At 51.0% G+C, this 23,389-nt stretch overlaps 1 protein-coding gene across 1 annotated transcript in view; it reads left to right on the top strand.

The window, feature by feature from the left end:
- LOC148436295 (voltage-dependent L-type calcium channel subunit alpha-1C-like) overlaps window positions 1-23,389 on the top strand; it is a 138,015-nt gene that overhangs the window by 9,534 nt on the left and 105,092 nt on the right. The window contains exons 7-8 of the mRNA XM_088465078.1: window positions 208-366; window positions 1,106-1,216. Coding sequence (XP_088321204.1) covers window positions 208-366; window positions 1,106-1,216 — 270 coding nt within the window. The remainder of the gene's footprint in view (window positions 1-207; window positions 367-1,105; window positions 1,217-23,389) is intronic.

Below are 23,389 nucleotides of genomic sequence, written 5' to 3'. Positions count from 1 at the left end.
AGTAACAGGCTGCAATGATTTGTATTCAGTAGCTACAGGGTTAAATAGATAGCTAGCCCACAAACCGGCGGATGGCTGTGCACCGTGGCGGAGAAGTCACCTTAGTAGTTACGTTATTATAGATAAGTGAGACCTCCTCAGTGTTGTCCTGCTGCCCGATAGATGCATTGAAGAGTCAGCTTCTCTGGTCGCTCTCTCTCCCCGCAGCGCCAGTGTGTGGAATACGCGCTGAAGGCCAGGCCCATCCGCAGGTACATACCTAAGAATCAGTACCAGTACAAGGTCTGGTATGTGGTCAACTCCACCTACTTCGAGTACCTCATGTTCGTGCTGATCCTACTCAACACCATCTGTCTGGCCATGCAGGTAAGACGCGCTCAGCCGCGTACACGTGTGGTAACAGGTCAGCGTCATACGTGTCCAGCGAGGGACATTCAGTGTTGTCATCTGGTGTTATGTGTTCTAATGTCACCTGTTACCCGGAGCTAGTATAAGGAAATCTGCACAAATAATAATAATACATCAAACTCTAATTACTGACCTCAGAGAGATGGAACAGAGCAATGTTCTGCAGATCACTAGATAGGTCAGTAATGTAATAATCTGCAGAGTATATCACTATGTATCTGTCAGGGGCTGGATGGAACAGAGCAATGTTCTGCAGCTCTCTAGAGAGGTCAGTAATGTAATAATCTGCATATATATATATCACTATGTATCTGTCAGGGGGTAGATGGGACAGAGCAATGTTCTGCAGATCACTAGAGAGGTCAGTAATGTAATAATCTGCATATATATCACTATATATATATAACTATGTATCTGTCAGGGGGTAGATGGGACAGAGCAATGTTCTGCAGATCACTAGAGAGGTCAGTAATGTAATAATCTGCAGAATATATCACTATGTACCTGTCAGGGGGTAGATGGGACAGAGCAATGTTCTGCAGATCACTAGAGAGGTCAGTAATGTAATAATCTGCAGTATATATCACTATGTATCTGTCAGGGGGTAGATGGGACAGAGCAACGTTCTGTGGTATCACAGGGATATGAGGAACGCGTCAGTGACCATCTGCGCTCATCACTCCTCATCTTATTCCAGCACTACGGACAGAACTGTTCTTTCAAGGAAGCGATGAACATCCTGAATATGTTGTTCACCGGCCTCTTCACGGTGGAGATGATCCTGAAGCTCATTGCGTTCAAACCAAAGGTAGGTGCTGAGCGGCTGCCTGCGTGGAATGGGGCTCGCCAAGCGTATAACCTGCTTTACAGATGGGGCGCCCGGCAATTAGGCACCCTCGGGCACCTACACCCACAAACAAGCCCCCCATTTGGTTTAGAAGTGTATATCTCTGCCAGAACAGTATGGAGTAACAATGTAATTACGCATCAGCCATGACCACTCCCCCGGATGTTATATCCCGCCTCAGAGACCCCCAAACTCAACACATCGTCCGTCCGTCCCCCAAAGCTAACGGAACCTTCCTCAGGGTGCTAAAATCATTCGGGGATTCTTGTCATTTGTATCCCCTCCCTGACTATAACAGCGAGGGACAAAAATGTAATTGACACATGTTGAAACCTCCATATATATTTATCCATATATATGTATGTAGTGCATTCAGCTGCTCTCATATGCAGATATTTCTTATTTACTTTTTTAGGAAGTGTATGTGACCATATTTTAGGCTAAATTTGCACTTATATATATATATATATATATATTATATATATATATATATATATATATATATATTCACCAGGTATAGTTTAATATTTGAGAAGTCACAAAACAAGATGGTGTTCAGGTGACAAACTGTAACGCTGGGCACACACTGGGTACAAATTGCCTACATCGCTCAGTGGGCCTGATTCAGAGCCGGACGCTCTGACCAGAGCGCTCGCTCTGAATCAGTGCCCTCCTCCCTAAAAATGGAGAGGCCTCTTGGATGCTCGCATAGCTGTGGGTTACCACCCACAGCTTATGTGAGCGTCCATGATGATGGTCGCGATGGTCAAGACCATCGCGACCATCCTGCTTCCAATGAGACCCTGCGGTAGGGTCTCGTTGCCGCAAGCCCTGGAGTGATTTTGGCCAAAATCACTCCCACTGACATCACTAGTGATGTCAGTGGGGCCGGATCCAGACGGTAGGCGTTCCCATGGGAACGCCTCCGTCTGGCAGCCACGCCCCCAGCACGCCCACCAAAGGGGGCGTGCTGTCAGTCACCATCAACAGCACGCCCCCTTTGGTGCGAGACCCCGAGCGTCGTATTTCTCGTCGCTCGCCGGGTCTCGCGCATGCGCACGACGGAGCTCCCTCTGTCGTGCGCATGTGCATTCGCCCAACATCGACCCGCTTGCGAGCGACCTTCGCTTGCGAGCGGGTCTGAATGACCCCCTGTGTGTACCAGCGATTACGCGCTCCCGCGGTCGTTAGCGACAGTTGCTAGGTTGGATGTGCTGCACATGAAACCTGACGATATCGCTACCGACCTATGGCAAGTTTATGTAGGACGGGACAGTGATCGTTCCATCGTTCATTAATTAGTTCTAGTGTGGACGAGCAATCCCCATTCAAGGGCATCCGAATCCCCCTCGTCTCAGCGTATACCCAGCTTAGCTTGGATACTGTAAGAATCCCCCCTCGCTTTGTATAAAACAGGACTAGAGGTACCAGAATGCACTGGGAATTCTAACGCTGACTATTACTGTAAATGGAACATTATAACGTTGCTGATTTGTGGGAGGAGGGCAGAGCTCCTTGCAGGCGTGATTCATCCCGAGATGTCGGATAATGTGAGGCTCTTTAGTTGCGCTGTTGCGGAGAAGGGGAATAAATATAAAAAAAATGCCAAATTGTCCCGTGTAATAAAAACGTTCCCAATGTCGTGAATGACGCCAATCCGAGCAGTGTACTATCCCTTTATCTAAACAGACATAGCCCCAAAGTCTGAATATCTAAGTCGGCATCCAGCAGCTAGCCAATAATGCAGACTGGCCACTGTGTACAGCCCCATTGTCCAGTCCTGGGCCCGGAAGCCATTTTGCTTGATTGCCACATGCCGCCTACAATACTGAGACCTGTGTATTTCTGATGCAGAGTGACGTCACTAGCACATCCCCCTACCCCCAATGTCAGGCAGGTGAGAGCATCACCTGACAACGTGTCCTAATGGATCTAGGCCTATAGGATCTTATGTAATAATAATAATACACATAACGGTTACTATACAGTGGATCAACAAGAGTTGGCTGTACAGTAGTCCGGCTGCGCTCTCTTCTGGGGGGGGGGGTGGGGGGGGTAGGGTGGATACAGGAATAGTAGGCTTGGCTTAGAGGTGATAGTTTTAGTCTCCCCACCCTGCGCAATTTCAGGTTCAACCTCAAACTTCATCACCCTAGTATGGGGCAGTTATATCATCACCTGGGGAGTGGGCAAGCGCCCATGATGAATAAAGAAGCTGGGAGAGGGGCAATTAGCTTTAGCGTAGGCAACAATATTGTGAGCTTGGGCAAATGACGTGAGACGTCGACCTATCACTACAAAGCGAGCTGGTGACATCCACGTGAGACCTGTTATTTGTGGTCAGTCCGGTATATAGCGAGCGCCAGCTCATTACACCGCGCTGTGCAGATAATCCCAGCAGTGTCAGGAGGTGCAGCTGACAGGTCAGGGGGGTGATTGTAACGCAGAGAGAGATAGGAGGGGAGGGGGCAGAACATGGCGTGCTGGCAACAGATCAGGACGGAGAGACTCTGCCATGGCTGCTGGTGCCCTCTGGCAATGTGACCTCTATCAGGACAGTTTGCATTTATAAATAGAAAAAAATGATGTGGTAGATTGCAAGCTCTTCAGACTGGAATGTGTTTTTGGTTTTTTTTTCTTCATTTTAAAATCTAATTAGTTTTTTTTTGTTTTGTGTTTTTTTTTTTAAATGAAAAATTTAATTTCCCAATATTTCAAGTTAGCGTAATGGTGATCTGTGCAGCGCTTCACGCCAACTCGCCGGCCAGGGACAGGTCTGATATTTGGGCGGGTTTGCCATTAGCTTTGCGGCGGATTCTAAACCCGCCACTTAGTAAATTTGGGGTTTTCTATTCTGACAGAAAAAACTTTGATAGTTGGTCCGATGTTCTATTGCCGCCTAATCTCCGATTCGCAAATCCGACAAAAAATCGCAGGAAAACACAATCTCAACACTTAGAAATTTACCCCCAAATCTGAATATAAAATAAGACCTGGAGTAGGGGGTTTATTCCTAATTCTGGCAGTGTGAGAACAGGGAGAGGGTCCCCGGGGTAATCCTTGACAATTACAGGATAAATGATTCTTACCTAACCCCTATCGTCCTCTCTTGCGTGGCGCCATTGTGCCCTGCGTACCTTCCGGGGATGATTCCTGTCAATACTATTTGTGTTTGTCGCTGTGGCTGGAAGACAAACCAACATTCCTCCGGTTCTGGACCCGCTTTGCCTGGCGATCGATTACAACCTTCCATCCTGGAATCATTATTATATGTGAGATAGAGAGGAAGTGGCCATCGCTTTATGCTGGAGTAGACGGGAGTTTGGAGATGCGCCGGGCGGTCTATCTGTGTTGCATTATGTCTTGTGTGAGGTATCGGTGTGATCAGGGACGTATCTACCCATTGGGCAGGATGGCACTCACCAGGGGCGCGGCCAAGGGGGGGCGCCATCCGGGGGTGCCTCCCGTGGCCAGGGGTAGAATCAAGACAGGGCCGCCAGGACTGCAGTCCCGGGTACGCCCCTGGGACAGCAGTGATGGGGCGCACATGACGTCACGCGCGCCTTGTTGAAAAAAAAAAAGCTTTATTTATTCTATGTAACAGGCAGCCACCGGCAAGCGATGGCAGCTGCCCGGACCTTGACATCTAGGAACTTCCTAGATGTCAAGGTCCGGGCAGCCACCATTGCATACTGGTGGCTGCCTGGTAGGTACATAGAATAAATAAAGGTTTTTGTTTTTGTGCGTCATGTGCGCCCCATCACTGCTGCTGCTGCACTGAGGAGCCGCCGAGCCACAGGCTGAAGTTGGTGAGTATTTGTGGGCTGCGGGGGGCCGGTGGCTGGATGGTGGGGGCCGGAGGCTGGACGTGTGGGGCCAGGGACTGGAGCAGGGGGGACAGGGACTGGAGCCCCGCATTACAAACAGGCTTATGGCTGGGGAGACAGGAGGGGGGTGACTGGGGAGACAGGAGAGGGATGGTGGGACTGGGGAGACAGGAGAGGGATGGCTGGGGAGACAGGAGTGGGATGGTGGGACTGGGGAGACAGGAGAGGGATGGCTGGGGAGACAGGAGTGGGATGGTGGGACTGGGGAGACAGGAGAGGGATGGCTGGGGAGACAGGAGGGGGATGGTGGGGCTGGGGAGACAGGAGGGTGATGACTGGGGAGACAGGAGAGGGATGGCTGGGGAGACAGGAGGGGGATGGTGGGACTTGGGAGACAGGAGAGGGATGGCTGGGGAGACAGAAGGGGGATGGTGGGGCTGGGGCGACAGAGGGATGGCTGGGGAGATAGGAGAGGGATGGCTGGGGAGAGGAGTGGGATGGTGGGGCTGAGGAGACAGGAGAGGGATGGCTGGGGAGACAGGAGGGGGATGGTGGGGCTGGGGAGACAGGAGAGGGATGGCTGGGGAGACAGGAGGGGGATGGTGGGACTGGGGAGACAGGAGAGGGATGGCTGGGGAGACAGAAGGGGGATGGTGGGGCTGGGGCGACAGAGGGATGGCTGGGGAGACAGGAGGGGGATGGCTGGGGAGACAGGAGGGGGATGGTGGGGCTGGGAAGATAGGAGGGGGATGGCTGGGGAGACAGAAGTAGGATGGTGGGGTTGGGGAGACAGGAGGGTGATGACTGGGGAGACAGAAGTGGGATGGTGGGGCTGGGGAGACAGAAGTGGGATGGTGGGGCTGGGGAGACAGAAGAGGGATGGCTGGGGAGACAGGAGGGGGATGGTGGGGCTGGGGAGATGGGAGAGGGATGGGAGGGGAGACAGAAGTGGGATGGTGGGGCTGGGGAGACAGGAGAGGGATGGGAGGGATACAGAAGTAGGATGGTGGGGTTGGGGAGACAGGAGGGTGATGACTGGGGAGACAGGAGGGTGATGGCTGGGGAGACAGAAGTGGGATGGTGGGGCTGGGGAGACAGAAGTGGGATGGTGGGGCTGGGGAGACAGAAGAGGGATGGCTGGGGAGACAGGAGGGGGATGGTGGGGCTGGGGAGACGGGAGAGGGATGGCTGGGGAGACAGGAGGGGGTTGACTGGGGAGACAGGAGGGGTATGACTGGGGAGACAGGAGGGGGATGACTGGGGAGACAGGAGGGTGATGGCTGGGGAGACAGAAGTGGGATGGTGGGGCTGGGGAGACAGAAGTGGGATGGTGGGGCTGGGGAGACAGGAGAGGATGGGAGGGGAGACAGAAGTGGGATGGTGGGGCTGGGGAGACAGGAGAGGGATGGCTGGGGAAACAGGAGGGGGTTGACTGGGGAGACAGGAGGGGGATGACTGGGGAGACAGGAGGGGGATGACTGGGGAGACAGGAAGGTGATGGCTGGGGAGACAGAAGTGGGATGGTGGGGCTGGGGAGATAGGAGGGGGATGGTGGGACTGGGGAGAAAGGAGAGGGATGGCTGGGGAGACAGAAGGGGGATGGTGGGGCTGGGGAGATAGGATGGGGATGCTGGGGAGACAAAAAGGGGTTTGCCTGAAGAAACAGAAGGGGGTGCTGGTTGATAAAACAGAAGGAGGGTTGGCTGTAGAGACGTTATAAGTACAGAGTAATTATTCTGAAAATATGGGGGGGAGGGGGCGCCAGTCCATTACTTTGCCAGGCGCTCGGACCCCTAGATACACCCCTGGGTGTGATACATGAGGGTTAGAGTCACATAGGTGGTCCGGCCAGATCGCTATGGAGAGAAGGTGATTAGTGGGGCTGTGTGTTCTCTGTAGTGCTGGATTACAGGGTCAGTAGGTTACTTATAGCACAGAACAAGGTGAAATGTCAGTGTAGAGTGACAGCTGTGAGGGGGTTTCTGGTACAACAGGTTAGGGAAGTTACAGAGGTGGATTGGGAGTTTATAATATAGTAACATAGAGTGTAAATGAATAGTATTTGTCCCCTTAGGACATGGAGAGAATGCACAATAGGAAAATGCAGTGGGAGTAAAATAATTACCATATACCTTTCCTGCTGAGCCTATTACCCTATATATATATATATATATATATATATACAGTCAGGTGCATAAATATTGGGACATTGACCGAATTTTCATATTTTGGCCTCTAGTCACCACCACAATGGCTTTGAAATGAAACAAACAAGATGTGCTTTACCTGCAGACTTTCAGATTTAATTTGAGGGTAATTACATCCAAATCAGGTGAACGGTGTAGGAATTACAACGGTTTCTATATGTGACTCCCACTTTTTAAGGGGCCAAAAGTAATGGGACAAACTAAACAATCCTAAATCTAATTTTCACTTTTTAATACTTTGTTACAAATCCTTTGCAGGCAATTACAGCCTGAAGTCTGGAACGCATAGACATCACCAGACGCTGGGTTTCATCCCTGGTGATGCTCTGCCAGGCCTCTACTGCAAATGTCTTCAGCTCCTGCTTGTTCTTGGGGCATTTTCCCTTCAGTTTTGTCTTCATCAAGTGAAATGCATGCTCAATCGGATTCAGGTCAGGGGATTGACTTGGCCATTGCATAACATTCCACTTTTTAGCCTTAAAAAACTCTTTGGTTGCTTTTGCAGTATGCTTCGGGTCACTGTCCATCTGCACTGTGAAGCGCCGTCCAATGAGTTCTGAAGCATTTGACTGAATATGAGCATATAATATTGCCCGAAACACTTCAGAATTCATTCTGCTGCTTCTGTCAGCAGTCACATCATCAATAAATACAAGGGAACCAGTTCCATTGGCAGCCATACATACCCACGCCATGACACTACCACCACCATGCTTCACTGATGAGGTGGTATGTTTTGGATCATGAGCAGTTCCTTTCCTTCTCCATACTCTTCTCTTCCCAACACTCTGGTACAAGTTGATCTTTGTCTCATTTGTCCATAGGATGTTGTTCCAGAACTGTAATGGCTTTTTTAGATGTTGTTTGGCAAACTCTAATCTGGTCTTACTGTTTTTGAGGCTCACCAATGGTTTACATATTGTGGTGAACCCTCTATATTCACTCTTGTGAAGTCTTCTCTTGATTGTTGACTTTGACACATATACACCTACCTCCTGGAGAGTGTTCTTGATTTGGCCAACTGTTGTGAAGGGGTTTTTCTTCACCAGGGAAATAATTCTTCTGTCATCCACCACAGTTGTTTTCCGTGGTCTTCCGGGTCTTTTGGTGTTGCTGAGCTCTCCAGTGCGTTCTTTCAGTTGATTTGGCCACACCTAATGTTTTTGCTATCTCTCTGATGGGTTTGCTTTGATTTTTCAGCCTAATGATGGCTTCACTGATAGTCAGCTCTTTGGATCTCATATTGAGAGTAGACAGCAACTGATTCCAAATGCAAATGTCACACCTAGAATCAACTCCAGACCTTTTACCTGCTTAATTGATGATTAAATAACGAGGGAATAGCCCACACCTGTCCATGAAATAGCTTTTGAGTTGATAGTCCCATTAAGGTCCCCATACATCAGCAATCTGAAAACCACAATTGAACAATTTGAAGATTTATTGACCAATCTTAGGATTTCCCAATCGAGCAATCTGCGCCCATACATTACAGATCTTTTTCAGTGATTTGCAGATCGATTGCAGAAAACACAGATCAGACAATCTTGAAAGGCTCCATCATTTTACTAGTAACGGTCTGCAAATCTGCTGATCATGGCCATACACTAGCAATCTACAGCCCCAATCCACCTGTGAAATCCAACATGTTGGACAATCTGATTTAACAATTCCAATCACTTTTTGGTTGCAATCTGCGATCTGTGAAGCCCATACATTGCAGATTTTTATACACAATCAATTGCAAATTGCACGATTGCTGCAATCCATCTCTGATGTATGGGGGCCTTTACTTTTGGCCCCTTAAAAAGTGGGAGGCACATATAGAAACCGTTGTAATTCCTACACCGTTCACCTGATTTGGATGTAATTACCCTCAAATTAAATCTGAAAGTCTGCAGGTAAAGCACATCTTGTTTGTTTCATTTCAAAGCCATTGTGGTGGTGAATAGAGGCCAAAATATGAAAATTCTGTCAATGTCCCAATATTTATGCGCCTGACTGTATGTATATATATATATATATATATTATATATGTGTGTGTGTGTGTGCCTGTATATGTGTGTGTGTGTGTGTGTATATATATATATAGCTGAGTCTAGTTACCATGTATACTTAAAGCTGCGCTGACTTACTGTACGCACCGTGGCGGCCGGGCTGACCTTCCTACACCCGGCTAATATTCCGATGTCTGATGTAATAGGAGGGCGCGTTTACAGGACAGGTCCCGCCGCGCTACATTGTAACACCGCTCTGTTTCCAGTAATTCCTCAGGTCCGTCTTCCCGCAATGCATTCTGGTCACTGTAGTCCTGGTTCTTTCCCACACTCATCAGACTAAATAACACGTCTGTCTGTCCAGGCAGCTTCCTTTTCCCCCGCTGCTAGCGGCTTGGGAACTAGAGAAAGGCCTCAGTGTCAGAGCGCGGCCTGTAGTAGATATTTCCCCTGGGAATTATGATGATACCAGGGCCGGAGGCGTCACACACAGTCACAGAATCCCCATCTGCAAAATCCTAATTATAGCGCAAGAGACGTAATCACCAGACGGGTCGGCAGCGCGGCCCCTTCGCCATAACGGTGATTTATTATAATTGCATTTCTGCATCCAATGCATGAGGCCATTGCTTGGGCCAGTGATGTCTTATATATGGTCCCTAAACTGTCCACTGGATGAGACCAGCATCACCATATGCCAATCAGATCTGGCAGAGAACGCGTCCTGACCAGGGGCGGAATAGAGTATAGCAATATATGGTTTGGGGCCCGACAATCCAACGATGACGCCTTAAGCCTCTTAGACCCCCATTACTGTCACAAGTGCAGAACAGGGAGCTTCTTACGCGTATGCAGCCGTCCCAAGGTGAGATCCGTGACCTCCGGGCCTCATAGATCGTTCCACCAGTGGCTCTGACCTAGATAGAACTGTTTTGGGCATCATTGTCCGACCACATACACTGTCCCCGAAGGGATCCGACAGTCCCACGGTATACAGAGCCATCCCCCGGGACATCTGTCACACTTGGGCTCCGTCAGAGCACATTAGCAGCATCCGAGGTGGGATGTGGAGCTCGGGCAGCCGGAGTATGGTGAGGTCCGAGCGTTTTGTAGGCCGCCATATCAGAACAGGGGGGGGGTAAATTTACTATAGTGCAGGGTATTTAGAAGTGGAGATGTTGCCCATAGCAACCAATCAGATTCTAGCTATTATCTTCTAGAGGGTGTTACCCCCAGGTCTCTTCATTCTTTATAACATAATGAGAATTGGGCCTTGTCCCCCATCCTGCAGTAACAGCCCCCGATAAACTGGTGCCATCCATGTATAATGCCCAGAGAGGTGCCATAACTGTATGTGGCATCACGGAGCGGGTCCAGGCTGCCGTGTCACACGCTTAGTATACATACAGTCCTCCAACACACACTTATAATGTGGTATAGTGTATACACTGGGGAGGAGTCCATGTATATCATGTATGTATATCACGTGTTCTGTTTATTATGTGACGCAGCCATGCACAGTGTGTTATTATGGGACATATCACTATGGAGAAGTGTGAATGTGCCTGTTCTGCACGATTCCCCAGATAGACGAGTATTACTGTCACCTCTCTGCAGGGGGCAGTGTTTGAACCACTATAATACTGAATACTCTCTAATGACTTTTACCGGCCGGATTTGTGTATAGTAACGTGACAGCCTCCCTACGCACAATGCTGTGTGTGACGCTGCATCTGTCCTGCAGAGGGGAAGCCTGATTGCTGCCCCCTGGTGGTGGTGTAAAACGTCAGGTGGTGCATGGTTTATGTGCAGAGATTTTTTTGCAGGTCGGTCTTGTTTTCAGCTCTGTGCTTCTCCCTCTGGACCAGCTGCCTTCTCCTCTGCCCCGCTAACAATTCTCCTCCATTTTCAGGCTCTGACAACCGCTGATTATTCTCTAACCTGTATTTTCTATTTCCTGAGTCATATCAACAGCGCAGCTACATACACAGCCTCTCCCCTTCCTAATATACAGCCTCTCCCTTCCTAATACACAGACTTCTCCCCTCCTAATACACAGCCTCTCCCTCCTAATACACAGCCTCCCCTTCCTAATACACAGACTTCTCCTCTCCCAATACACAGCCTCTCCCCTCCCAATACACAGACTTCTCCCCTCCCAATACACAGCTTCCCCTCCTAATACACAGCCTCCCCCTCCTAATACACAGACTTCTCCCCTCCCAATACACAGCATCTCCCCTATTAATACACAGACTTCTCCCCTCCCCTCCCAATACACAGCCTCCCCCTCCTAATACACAGACTTCTCCCCCTCCTAATACACAGACTTCTCCCCTCTCCTCCCAATACACAGCCTCCCCCTCCTAATACACAGCCTTTCCCCTTTCCTAATACACAGCCTACCCCTCCGAATATACAGACTTCTCCCCCTGCTAATACACAGACTTCTCCCCTCCCCTCCTAATACACAGCCTCCCCCTCCTAATACTCAGCCTCCCCTTCTAATAAACAGCCTCCCCCTCCTAATATACAGACTTCTCCCCTCCTTCCTAATACACAGCCTCCCCCTCCTAATAAACAGACTTTTCCCCTCCACTCCCAATACACAGCCAGTCTCTCCTCCTAATACACAGACTTTTCCCATACCAATACACAGCCTCCCTCCTAATACACAGCCTCCTCTCCTTACACACAGACATCTCCCCTCCCAATACACAGCCTCCCCATCCTAATACACAGACTTCTCCCCTCCCTCCTAATATACAGCCTCCCCCTCCTAATACACAGCCTCTCCCCTTCCTAATACACAGACTTCTCCCCTCCCAATAAACAGCCTCCCCTCCTAACACACAGACTTCTCCCCTCCCAATACACAGCCTCCCCCTCCCAATACACAGACTTCTCCCCTCCCAATACACAGCCTCCCCCTCCTAATAAAGACTTCTCCCCTCCCAATACACTCCTCCCCCTCCTAATACACAGACTTCTCCCCTCCCAATACACAGCCTCCCCTTCCTAATACACCCCTTCCTAATACACAGCCTCCCCCTCCTAATAAACAGACTTTTCCCCTCCACTCCCAATACACAGCCTACCCCTCCTAATACACAGACTTTTCCCATCCCAATACACAGCCTCCCTCCTAATACACAGCCTCTCCCCTCCAAATACACAGCCTCCCCTCCCCACACAGACTTCTCCCCTCCCCCACCTAATACACAGCCTCCCCCTCCTGATCCAGACTTCTCCCCCCTAATACACAGCCTCCCTCATAATACACAGCCTCTCCCCTTCCTAATACACAGACTTCTCCCCTACCAATACACAGCCTTCTTCCTAATACACAGCCTCCCCCTCCTCCGAATACACAGACATCAGGACACTGATCCCTCACCTCCTAATATACAGACATCAGGGTTCACACTGACCTCTCCCCTCCTCCTAATACACAGACATCAGAGGATACACTGACCTCTCCTCTCCTCCTAATACACAGACATCAGGGGACACTGACCTCTCCCCTCCTCCTAATACACAGACATCAGGATACACTGACCTCTCCCATCCTCCTAATACACAGACATCAGGACACATTGACCCCTCCCCTCCTCCTAATACACAGACATCAGGGCACACTGACCCCTCCCCTCCTACTAATACACAGACATCAGGGGACACACTGACCTCTCCCCTGCTCCTAATACACAGACATCAGGGGACACTGACCCCTCCCCTCCTCCTACTACACAGACATCAGGGGACACACTGACCTCTCCCCTCCTCCTAATAGACAGACATCAGGGGACACACTGACCTCTCCCCACAGACATCAGGATACACTGACCCCTCCTCTCCTCCTAATACACAGACATCAGGACACACTGACCTCTCCCCTCCTCCTAATACACATACATCAGGGCACACTGACCTCTCCCCTCCTCCTAATACACAGACATCAGGACACACTGACCTCTCTCCTCCTCCTAATACACAAACATCAGGACACACTGACCTCTCCCCTCCTCCTAATACACAGACATCAGGACACACTGACCTCTCCCCTCCTCCTAATACACAGACATCAGGGCACACTGACCCCTCCCCTCCTTCTAATACACATACATCAGGACACACTGACCTCTCCCCTCCTCCTAATACACAGACATCAGGACACACTGACCTCTCCCCTCCTCCTAATACACAGACATCAGCACACACTGACCTCTCCCCTCCTCCTAATACACAGACATCAGGACACACTGACATCCCTCCTCCTCCTACTACACAGACATCAGGACACACTGACCTCTCCCCTCCTCCTAATACACAGACATCAGGACACACTGACCTCTCACCTCCTCCTAATACACAGACATCAGGACACACTGACCTCTCCCCTCCTCCTAATACACAGACATCAGCACACACTGACCTCTCCCCTCCTCCTAATACACAGACATCAGGACACACTGACATCCCCCCTCCTCCTATTACACAGACATCAGGACACACTGACCTCTCTCCTCCTCCTAATACACAGGCATCAGGGGACACTGACCTCTCCCCTCCTCCTAATACACAGACATCAGGACACACAGACCTCTCCCCTCCTCCTAATACCGAGACATCAGGACACACAGACCTCTCCCCTCCTCCTAATACCGAGACATCAGGACACACTGACCCCTCCCCTCCTCCTAATACACAGACATCAGGGCACACTGACCCCTCCCCTCCTTCTAATACACATACATCAGGACACACTGACCTCTCCCCTCCTCCTAATACACAGACATCAGGACACACTGACCTCTCCCCTCCTCCTAATACACAGACATCAGCACACACTGACCTCTCCCCTCCTCCTAATACACAGACATCAGGACACACTGACATCCCCCCTCCTCCTACTACACAGACATCAGGACACACTGACCTCTCCCCTCCTCCTAATACACAGACATCAGGACACACTGACCTCTCCCCTCCTCCTAATACACAGACATCAGGACACACTGACCTCTCCCCTCCTCCTAATACACAGACATCAGGACACACTGACCTCTCCCCTCCTCCTAATACACAGACATCAGCACACACTGACCTCTCCTCTCCTCCTAATACACAGACATCAGGACACACTGACATCCCCCCTCCTCCTATTACACAGACATCAGGACACACTGACCTCTCTCCTCCTCCTAATACACAGACATCAGGACACACAGACCTCTCCCCTCCTCCTAATACCGAGACATCAGGACACACAGACCTCTCCCCTCCTCCTAATACCGAGACATCAGGACACACAGACCTCTCCCCTCCTCCTAATACCGAGACATCAGGACACACTGACCCCTCACCTCCTCCTAATACACAGACATCAGGGCACACTGACCTCTCATCTCCTCCTAATACACAGACATCAGGACACACTGACCTGTCCACTCTTCCTAATACACAGACATCAGGACATACTGACCTCTCTCCTCCTCCTAATACACAGACATCAGGGGACACTGACCTCTCCCCTCCTCCTAATACCGAGACATCAGGACACACTGACCTCTCCCCTCCTCCTAATACACAGACATCAGGACACACTGACCCCTCCCCTCCTCCTAATACACAGACATCAGGACACACCACTGACCTCTCCCCTCCTCCTAATACGCAGACATCAGGACACACTGACCTCTCCCCTCCTCCTAATACACAGACATCAGGACACACTGACCTCTCCCCTCCTTCTAATATACAGACATCAGGACACACTGACCTGTTCACTCTTCCTAATACACAGACATCAGTACACACTGACCTCTCCTCTCCTCCTAATACACAGACATCAGGACACACTGACCCCTCCCCTCCTCCTAATACACAGACATCGGTACACACTGACCCCTCCCCTCCTTCTAATACACAGACATCAGAGGACACTGACCTCTCCCCTCCTAATAGACAGACATCAGGGCACACTGACCCCTCCCCTCCTGCTAATACACATACATCAGGGGACACTGACCCCTCCCCTCCTCCTAATACACAGACATCAGGGGACACACTGACCTCTCCCCTCCTCCTAATAGACAGACATCAGGGGACACTGACCTCTATCAAAAGACATCAGGATACACTGACCCCTCCTCTCCTCCTAATACACAGACATCAGGACACACTGACCTCTCCTTCCTCCTAATACACAGACATCAGGACACACTGACCTCTCCTTCCTCCTAATACACAGACATCAGGACACACTGACCTCTCCCCTCCTCCTAATACACAGACATCAGGGGACACTGACCTCTCCCCTCCTCCTAATACACAGACATCAGGGGACACTGACCTCTCCCCTCCTCCTAATACACAGACATCAGAGGACAAACTGACCCCTCCCCTCCTACTAATACACAGACATCAGGGGACACACTGACCTCTCCCCTCCTCCTAATACACAGACATCAGGACACACTGACCTCTCCCCTCCTCCTAATACACAGACATCAGAGGACACACTGACCCCTCCCCTCCTACTAATACACAGACATCAGGGGACACACTGACCTCTCCCCTCCTCCTAATACACAGACATCAGGACACACTGACCTCTCTCCTCCTCCTAATACACAGACATCAGGACACACTGACCTCTCCCCTCCTCCTAATACCGAGACATCAGGACACACTGACCCCTCCCCTCCTCCTAATACACAGACATCAGGGCACACTGACCCCTCCCCTCCTTCTAATACACATACATCAGGACACACTGACCTCTCCCCTCCTCCTAATACACAGACATCAGGACACACTGACCTCTCCCCTCCTCCTAATACACAGACATCAGCACACACTGACCTCTCCCCTCCTCCTAATACACAGACATCAGGACACACTGACATCCCCCCTCCTCCTACTACACAGACATCAGGACACACTGACCTCTCCCCTCCTCCTAATACACAGACATCAGGACACACTGACCTCTCCCCTCCTCCTAATACACAGACATCAGGACACACTGACCTCTCCCCTCCTCCTAATACACAGACATCAGGACACACTGACCTCTCCCCTCCTCCTAATACACAGACATCAGCACACACTGACCTCTCCTCTCCTCCTAATACACAGACATCAGGACACACTGACATCCCCCCTCCTCCTATTACACAGACATCAGGACACACTGACCTCTCTCCTCCTCCTAATACACAGACATCAGGACACACAGACCTCTCCCCTCCTCCTAATACCGAGACATCAGGACACACAGACCTCTCCCCTCCTCCTAATACCGAGACATCAGGACACACAGACCTCTCCCCTCCTCCTAATACCGAGACATCAGGACACACTGACCCCTCACCTCCTCCTAATACACAGACATCAGGGCACACTGACCTCTCATCTCCTCCTAATACACAGACATCAGGACACACTGACCTGTCCACTCTTCCTAATACACAGACATCAGGACATACTGACCTCTCTCCTCCTCCTAATACACAGACATCAGGGGACACTGACCTCTCCCCTCCTCCTAATACCGAGACATCAGGACACACTGACCTCTCCCCTCCTCCTAATACACAGACATCAGGACACACTGACCCCTCCCCTCCTCCTAATACACAGACATCAGGACACACCACTGACCTCTCCCCTCCTCCTAATACGCAGACATCAGGACACACTGACCTCTCCCCTCCTCCTAATACACAGACATCAGGACACACTGACCTCTCCCCTCCTTCTAATATACAGACATCAGGACACACTGACCTGTTCACTCTTCCTAATACACAGACATCAGTACACACTGACCTCTCCTCTCCTCCTAATACACAGACATCAGGACACACTGACCCCTCCCCTCCTCCTAATACACAGACATCGGTACACACTGACCCCTCCCCTCCTTCTAATACACAGACATCAGAGGACACTGACCTCTCCCCTCCTAATAGACAGACATCAGGGCACACTGACCCCTCCCCTCCTGCTAATACACATACATCAGGGGACACTGACCCCTCCCCTCCTCCTAATACACAGACATCAGGGGACACACTGACCTCTCCCCTCCTCCTAATAGACAGACATCAGGGGACACTGACCTCTATCAAAAGACATCAGGATACACTGACCCCTCCTCTCCTCCTAATACACAGACATCAGGACACACTGACCTCTCCTTCCTCCTAATACACAGACATCAGGACACACTGACCTCTCCTTCCTCCTAATACACAGACATCAGGACACACTGACCTCTCCCCTCCTCCTAATACACAGACATCAGGGGACACTGACCTCTCCCCTCCTCCTAATACACAGACATCAGGGGACACTGACCTCTCCCCTCCTCCTAATACACAGACATCAGAGGACAAACTGACCCCTCCCCTCCTACTAATACACAGACATCAGGGGACACACTGACCTCTCCCCTCCTCCTAATACACAGACATCAGGACACACTGACCTCTCCCCTCCTCCTAATACACAGACATCAGAGGACACACTGACCCCTCCCCTCCTACTAATACACAGACATCAGGGGACACACTGACCTCTCCCCTCCTCCTAATACACAGACATCAGGACACACTGACCTCTCTCCTCCTCCTAATACACAGACATCAGGACACACTGACCTCTCTCCTCCTCCTAATACACAGACATCAGGACACACTGACCTCTCCCCTCCTCCTATTACACAGACATCAGGACACACTGACCTCTCCCCTCCTCCTAATACACAGACATCAGGGGACACTGACCTCTCCCTTCCTCCTAATACACAGACATCAGGGGACACTGACCTCTCCCCTCCTCCTAATACCGAGACATCAGGACACACTGACCCCTCCCCATCTCCTAATACACAGACATCAGGACACACTGACCTCTCCCCTCCTCCTAATACACATACATCAGGACACACTGACCTCTCCTCTCCTCCTAATACACAGACATCAGTACACACTGACCCCTCCCCTCCTCCTAATACACAGACATCAGGACATACTGACCTCTCCCCTCCTCCTAATACACAGACATCAGGACACACTGACCTCTCCCCTCCTCCTAATACACAGACATGAGGGGACACACTGACCTCTCCCCTCCTCCTAATACACAGACATCAGGACACACTGACCCCTCCCCTCCTCCTAATACACAGACATCAGGGGACACTGACCTCTCCCCTCCTCCTAATACCGAGACATCAGGACACACTGACCCCTCCCCATCTCCTAATACACAGACATCAGGACACACTGACCTCTCCCCTCCTCCTAATAAACATACATCAGGACACACTGACCTCTCCTCTCCTCCTAATACACAGACATCAGTACACACTGACCCCTCCCCTCCTCCTAATACACAGACATCAGGACATACTGACCTCTCCCCTCCTCCTAATACACAGACATCAGGACACACTGACCTCTCCCCTCCTCCTAATACACAGACATGAGGGGACACACTGACCTCTCCCCTCCTCCTAATACACAGACATCAGGACACACTGACCCCTCCCCTCCTTCTAATACACAGCCATCAGGACACACTGACCTCTCCCCTTCTCCTAATACACAGACATCAGGACACACTGACCTCTCCCCTCCTCCTAATACACAGACATCAGGACACACTGACCTCTCTCCTCCTCCTAATACACAGACATCAGGACATACTGACCTCTCCCCTCCTCCTAAAACACAGACATCAGGACACACTGACCTCTCCCCTCCTCCTAATACACAGACATCAGGGGACACACTGACCTCTCCCCTCCTCCTAATACACAGACATCAGGACACACTGACCTCTCCCCTCCTCCTAATACACAGACATCAGGACACACTGATCTCTCCCATCCTCCTAATACACAGACATCAGGACACACTGACCTCTCCCCTCCTCCTAATACACAGACATCAGAGGACACACTGACCCCTCCCCTCCTACTAATACACAGACATCAGGGGACACACTGACCTCTCCCCTCCTCCTAATACACAGACATCAGGACACACTGACCTCTCTCCTCCTCCTAATACACAGACATCAGGACACACTGACCTCTCTCCTCCTCCTAATACACAGACATCAGGACACACTGACCTCTCCCCTCCTCCTATTACACAGACATCAGGACACACTGACCTCTCCCCTCCTCCTAATACACAGACATCAGGGGACACTGACCTCTCCCTTCCTCCTAATACACAGACATCAGGGGACACTGACCTCTCCCCTCCTCCTAATACCGAGACATCAGGACACACTGACCCCTCCCCATCTCCTAATACACAGACATCAGGACACACTGACCTCTCCCCTCCTCCTAATACACATACATCAGGACACACTGACCTCTCCTCTCCTCCTAATACACAGACATCAGTACACACTGACCCCTCCCCTCCTCCTAATACACAGACATCAGGACATACTGACCTCTCCCCTCCTCCTAATACACAGACATCAGGACACACTGACCTCTCCCCTCCTCCTAATACACAGACATGAGGGGACACACTGACCTCTCCCCTCCTCCTAATACACAGACATCAGGACACACTGACCCCTCCTCCTAATACACAGACATCAGGGGACACTGACCTCTCCCCTCCTCCTAATACCGAGACATCAGGACACACTGACCCCTCCCCATCTCCTAATACACAGACATCAGGACACACTGACCTCTCCCCTCCTCCTAATAAACATACATCAGGACACACTGACCTCTCCTCTCCTCCTAATACACAGACATCAGTACACACTGACCCCTCCCCTCCTCCTAATACACAGACATCAGGACATACTGACCTCTCCCCTCCTCCTAATACACAGACATCAGGACACACTGACCTCTCCCCTCCTCCTAATACACAGACATGAGGGGACACACTGACCTCTCCCCTCCTCCTAATACACAGACATCAGGACACACTGACCCCTCCCCTCCTTCTAATACACAGCCATCAGGACACACTGACCTCTCCCCTTCTCCTAATACACAGACATCAGGACACACTGACCTCTCCCCTCCTCCTAATACACAGACATCAGGACACACTGACCTCTCTCCTCCTCCTAATACACAGACATCAGGACATACTGACCTCTCCCCTCCTCCTAAAACACAGACATCAGGACACACTGACCTCTCCCCTCCTCCTAATACATAGACATCAGGGGACACACTGACCTCTCCCCTCCTCCTAATACACAGACATCAGGACACACTGACCTCTCCCCTCCTCCTAATACACAGACATCAGGACACACTGACCTCTCATCTCCTTCTAATACACAGACATCAGGACACACTGACCTCTCCCCTCCTCCTAATACACAGACATCAGGACACACTGACCTCTCCCCTCCTCCTAATACACAGACATCAGGAGACACTGACCCCTCCCCTCCTCCTAATACACAGACATCAGGACACACTGACCCCTCCCCTCCTCCTACTACACAGACATCAGGACACACTGACCCCTCCCCTCCTCCTACTACACAGACATCAGGACACACTGACCCCTCCCCTCCTCCTACTACACAGACATCAGGACACACTGGCCCCTCCCCTCCTCCTAATACACAGACATCAGGACACACTGACCCCTCCCCTCCTCCTACTACACAGACATCAGGGGACACACTGACCTCTCCCCTCCTCCTAATACACAGACATCAGGACACACTGACCCCTCCCCGCCTCCTAATACACAGACATCAGGACACAATGATCTCTCCTCTCCTCCTAATACACATACATCAGGACACACTGACCTCTCATCTCCTCCTAATACACAGACATGAGGACAAACACTGACCTCTCGCCTCCTCCTAATACACAGACATCAGGACACACTGACCTCTCCCCTCCTCCTAATACGCAGACATCAGGAGACTTTGACCCCTCCCCTCCTCCTAATACACAGACATCAGGACACACTGACCCCTCCCCTCCTCCTACTACACAGACATCAGGACACACTGACCCCTCCCCTCCTCCTACTACACAGACATCAGGACACACTGACCCCTCCCCTCCTAATACACAGACATCAGGACACACTGACCTCTCCCCTCCTCCTAATACACAGACATCAGGGGACACACTGACCTCTCCCCTCCTCCTAATACACAGACATCAGGACACACTGACCTCTCCCCTCCTCCTAATACACAGACATCAGGACACACTGACTTCTCCTTCCTCCTAATACACAGACATCAGGACACACTGACCCTTCCCCTCCTCCTAATACACAGACATCAGGACACACTGACCCCTCCCCTCCTCCTACTACACAGACATCAGGACACACTGACCTCTCCCCTCCTCCTAATACACAGACATCAGGACACACTGACCTCTCCCCTCCTCCTAATACACAGACATCAGGACACACTGGCCCCTCCCCTCCTCCTAATACACAGACATCAGGGGACACACTGACCTCTCCCCTCCTCCTAATACACAGACATCAGGACACACTGACCTCTCCCCTCCTCCTAATACACAGACATCAGGACACACTTGCCCCTCCCCTCCTCCTAATACACAGACATCAGGGGACACACTGACCTCTCCCCTCCTCCTAATACACAGACATCAGGACACACTGACCCCTCCCCGCCTCCTAATACACAGACATCAGGACACACTGACCTCTCCCCTCCTCCTAATACACAGACATCAGGACACACTGACCTCTCATCTCATCCTAATACACAGACATCAGGACACACTGACCTCTCCCCTCCTCCTAATACACAGACATCAGGACACACTGACCTCTCCCCTCCTCCTAATACACAGACATCAGGAGACACTGACCCCTCCCCTCCTCCTAATACACAGACATCAGGACACACTGACCCCTCCCCTCCTCCTACTACACAGACATCAGGACACACTGACCCCTCCCCTCCTCCTACTACACAGACATCAGGACACACTGACCCCTCCCCACCTCCTAATACACAGACGTCAGGAGACACTGACCCCTCCCCTCCTCCTAATACACAGACATCAGGGGACACACTGACCTCTCCCCTCCTCCTAATACACAGACATCAGGACACACTGACCTCTCCCCTCCTCCTAATACACAGACATCAGGACACACTGACCTCTCCCCTCCTCCTAATACACAGACATCAGGACACACTGACCCCTTCCCTCCTCCTACTACACAGACATCAGGACACACTGGCCCCTCCCCACCTCCTAATACACAGACATCAGGAGACACTGACCCCTCCCCTACTCCTAATACACAGACATCAGGGGACACACGGACCTCTCCCCTCCTAATACACAGACATCAGGACACACTGACCTCTCCCCTCCTCCTAATACACAGACATCAGGACACACTGACCTCTCCCCTCCTCCTAATACACAGACATCAGGACACACTGACCTCTCCCCTCCTCCTAATACACAGACATCAGGACACACTGACCTCTCCCCTCCTCCTAATACACAGACATCAGGACACACTGACCTCTCCCCTCCTCCTAATACACAGACATCTGGACACACTGACCCCTTCCCTCCTCCTAATACACAGACATCAGGACACACTGGCCCCTCCCCTCCTCCTACTACACAGACATCAGGACACACTGACCCCTTCCCTCCTCCTAATACACAGACATCAGGACACACTGGCCCCTCCCCTCCTCCTACTACACAGACATCAGGACACACTGACCCCTTCCCTCCTCCTAATACACAGACATCAGGAGACACTGACCCCTCCCCTCCTCCTAATACACAGACATCAGGGGACACACGGACCTCTCCCCTCCTAATACACAGACATCAGGACACACTGACCCCTCCCCTCCTCCTAATACACAGACATCAGGACACACTGACCCCTTCCTTCCTCCTACTACACAGACATCAGGACACACTGATCCCTCCCCTCCTAATACACAGATCACAGACATCTCCTCCATGCAGCAGCAGTGACGGGGTTACTGGGTGCAGTGAGAGTATAATGATGCCTCCATTTCCCTGGGAAACAGATGTTACAGTATCTA

This window comes from Taudactylus pleione, unplaced genomic scaffold (genome assembly GCF_031769625.1).
Source record: "Taudactylus pleione unplaced genomic scaffold, aTauple2 ptg001842l, whole genome shotgun sequence".
Classification (NCBI taxonomy): Eukaryota; Metazoa; Chordata; class Amphibia; order Anura; family Myobatrachidae; genus Taudactylus; species Taudactylus pleione.
Note: the sequence above shows the minus strand (reverse complement) of the source record. Positions and strands in the feature narration are given on the sequence as shown.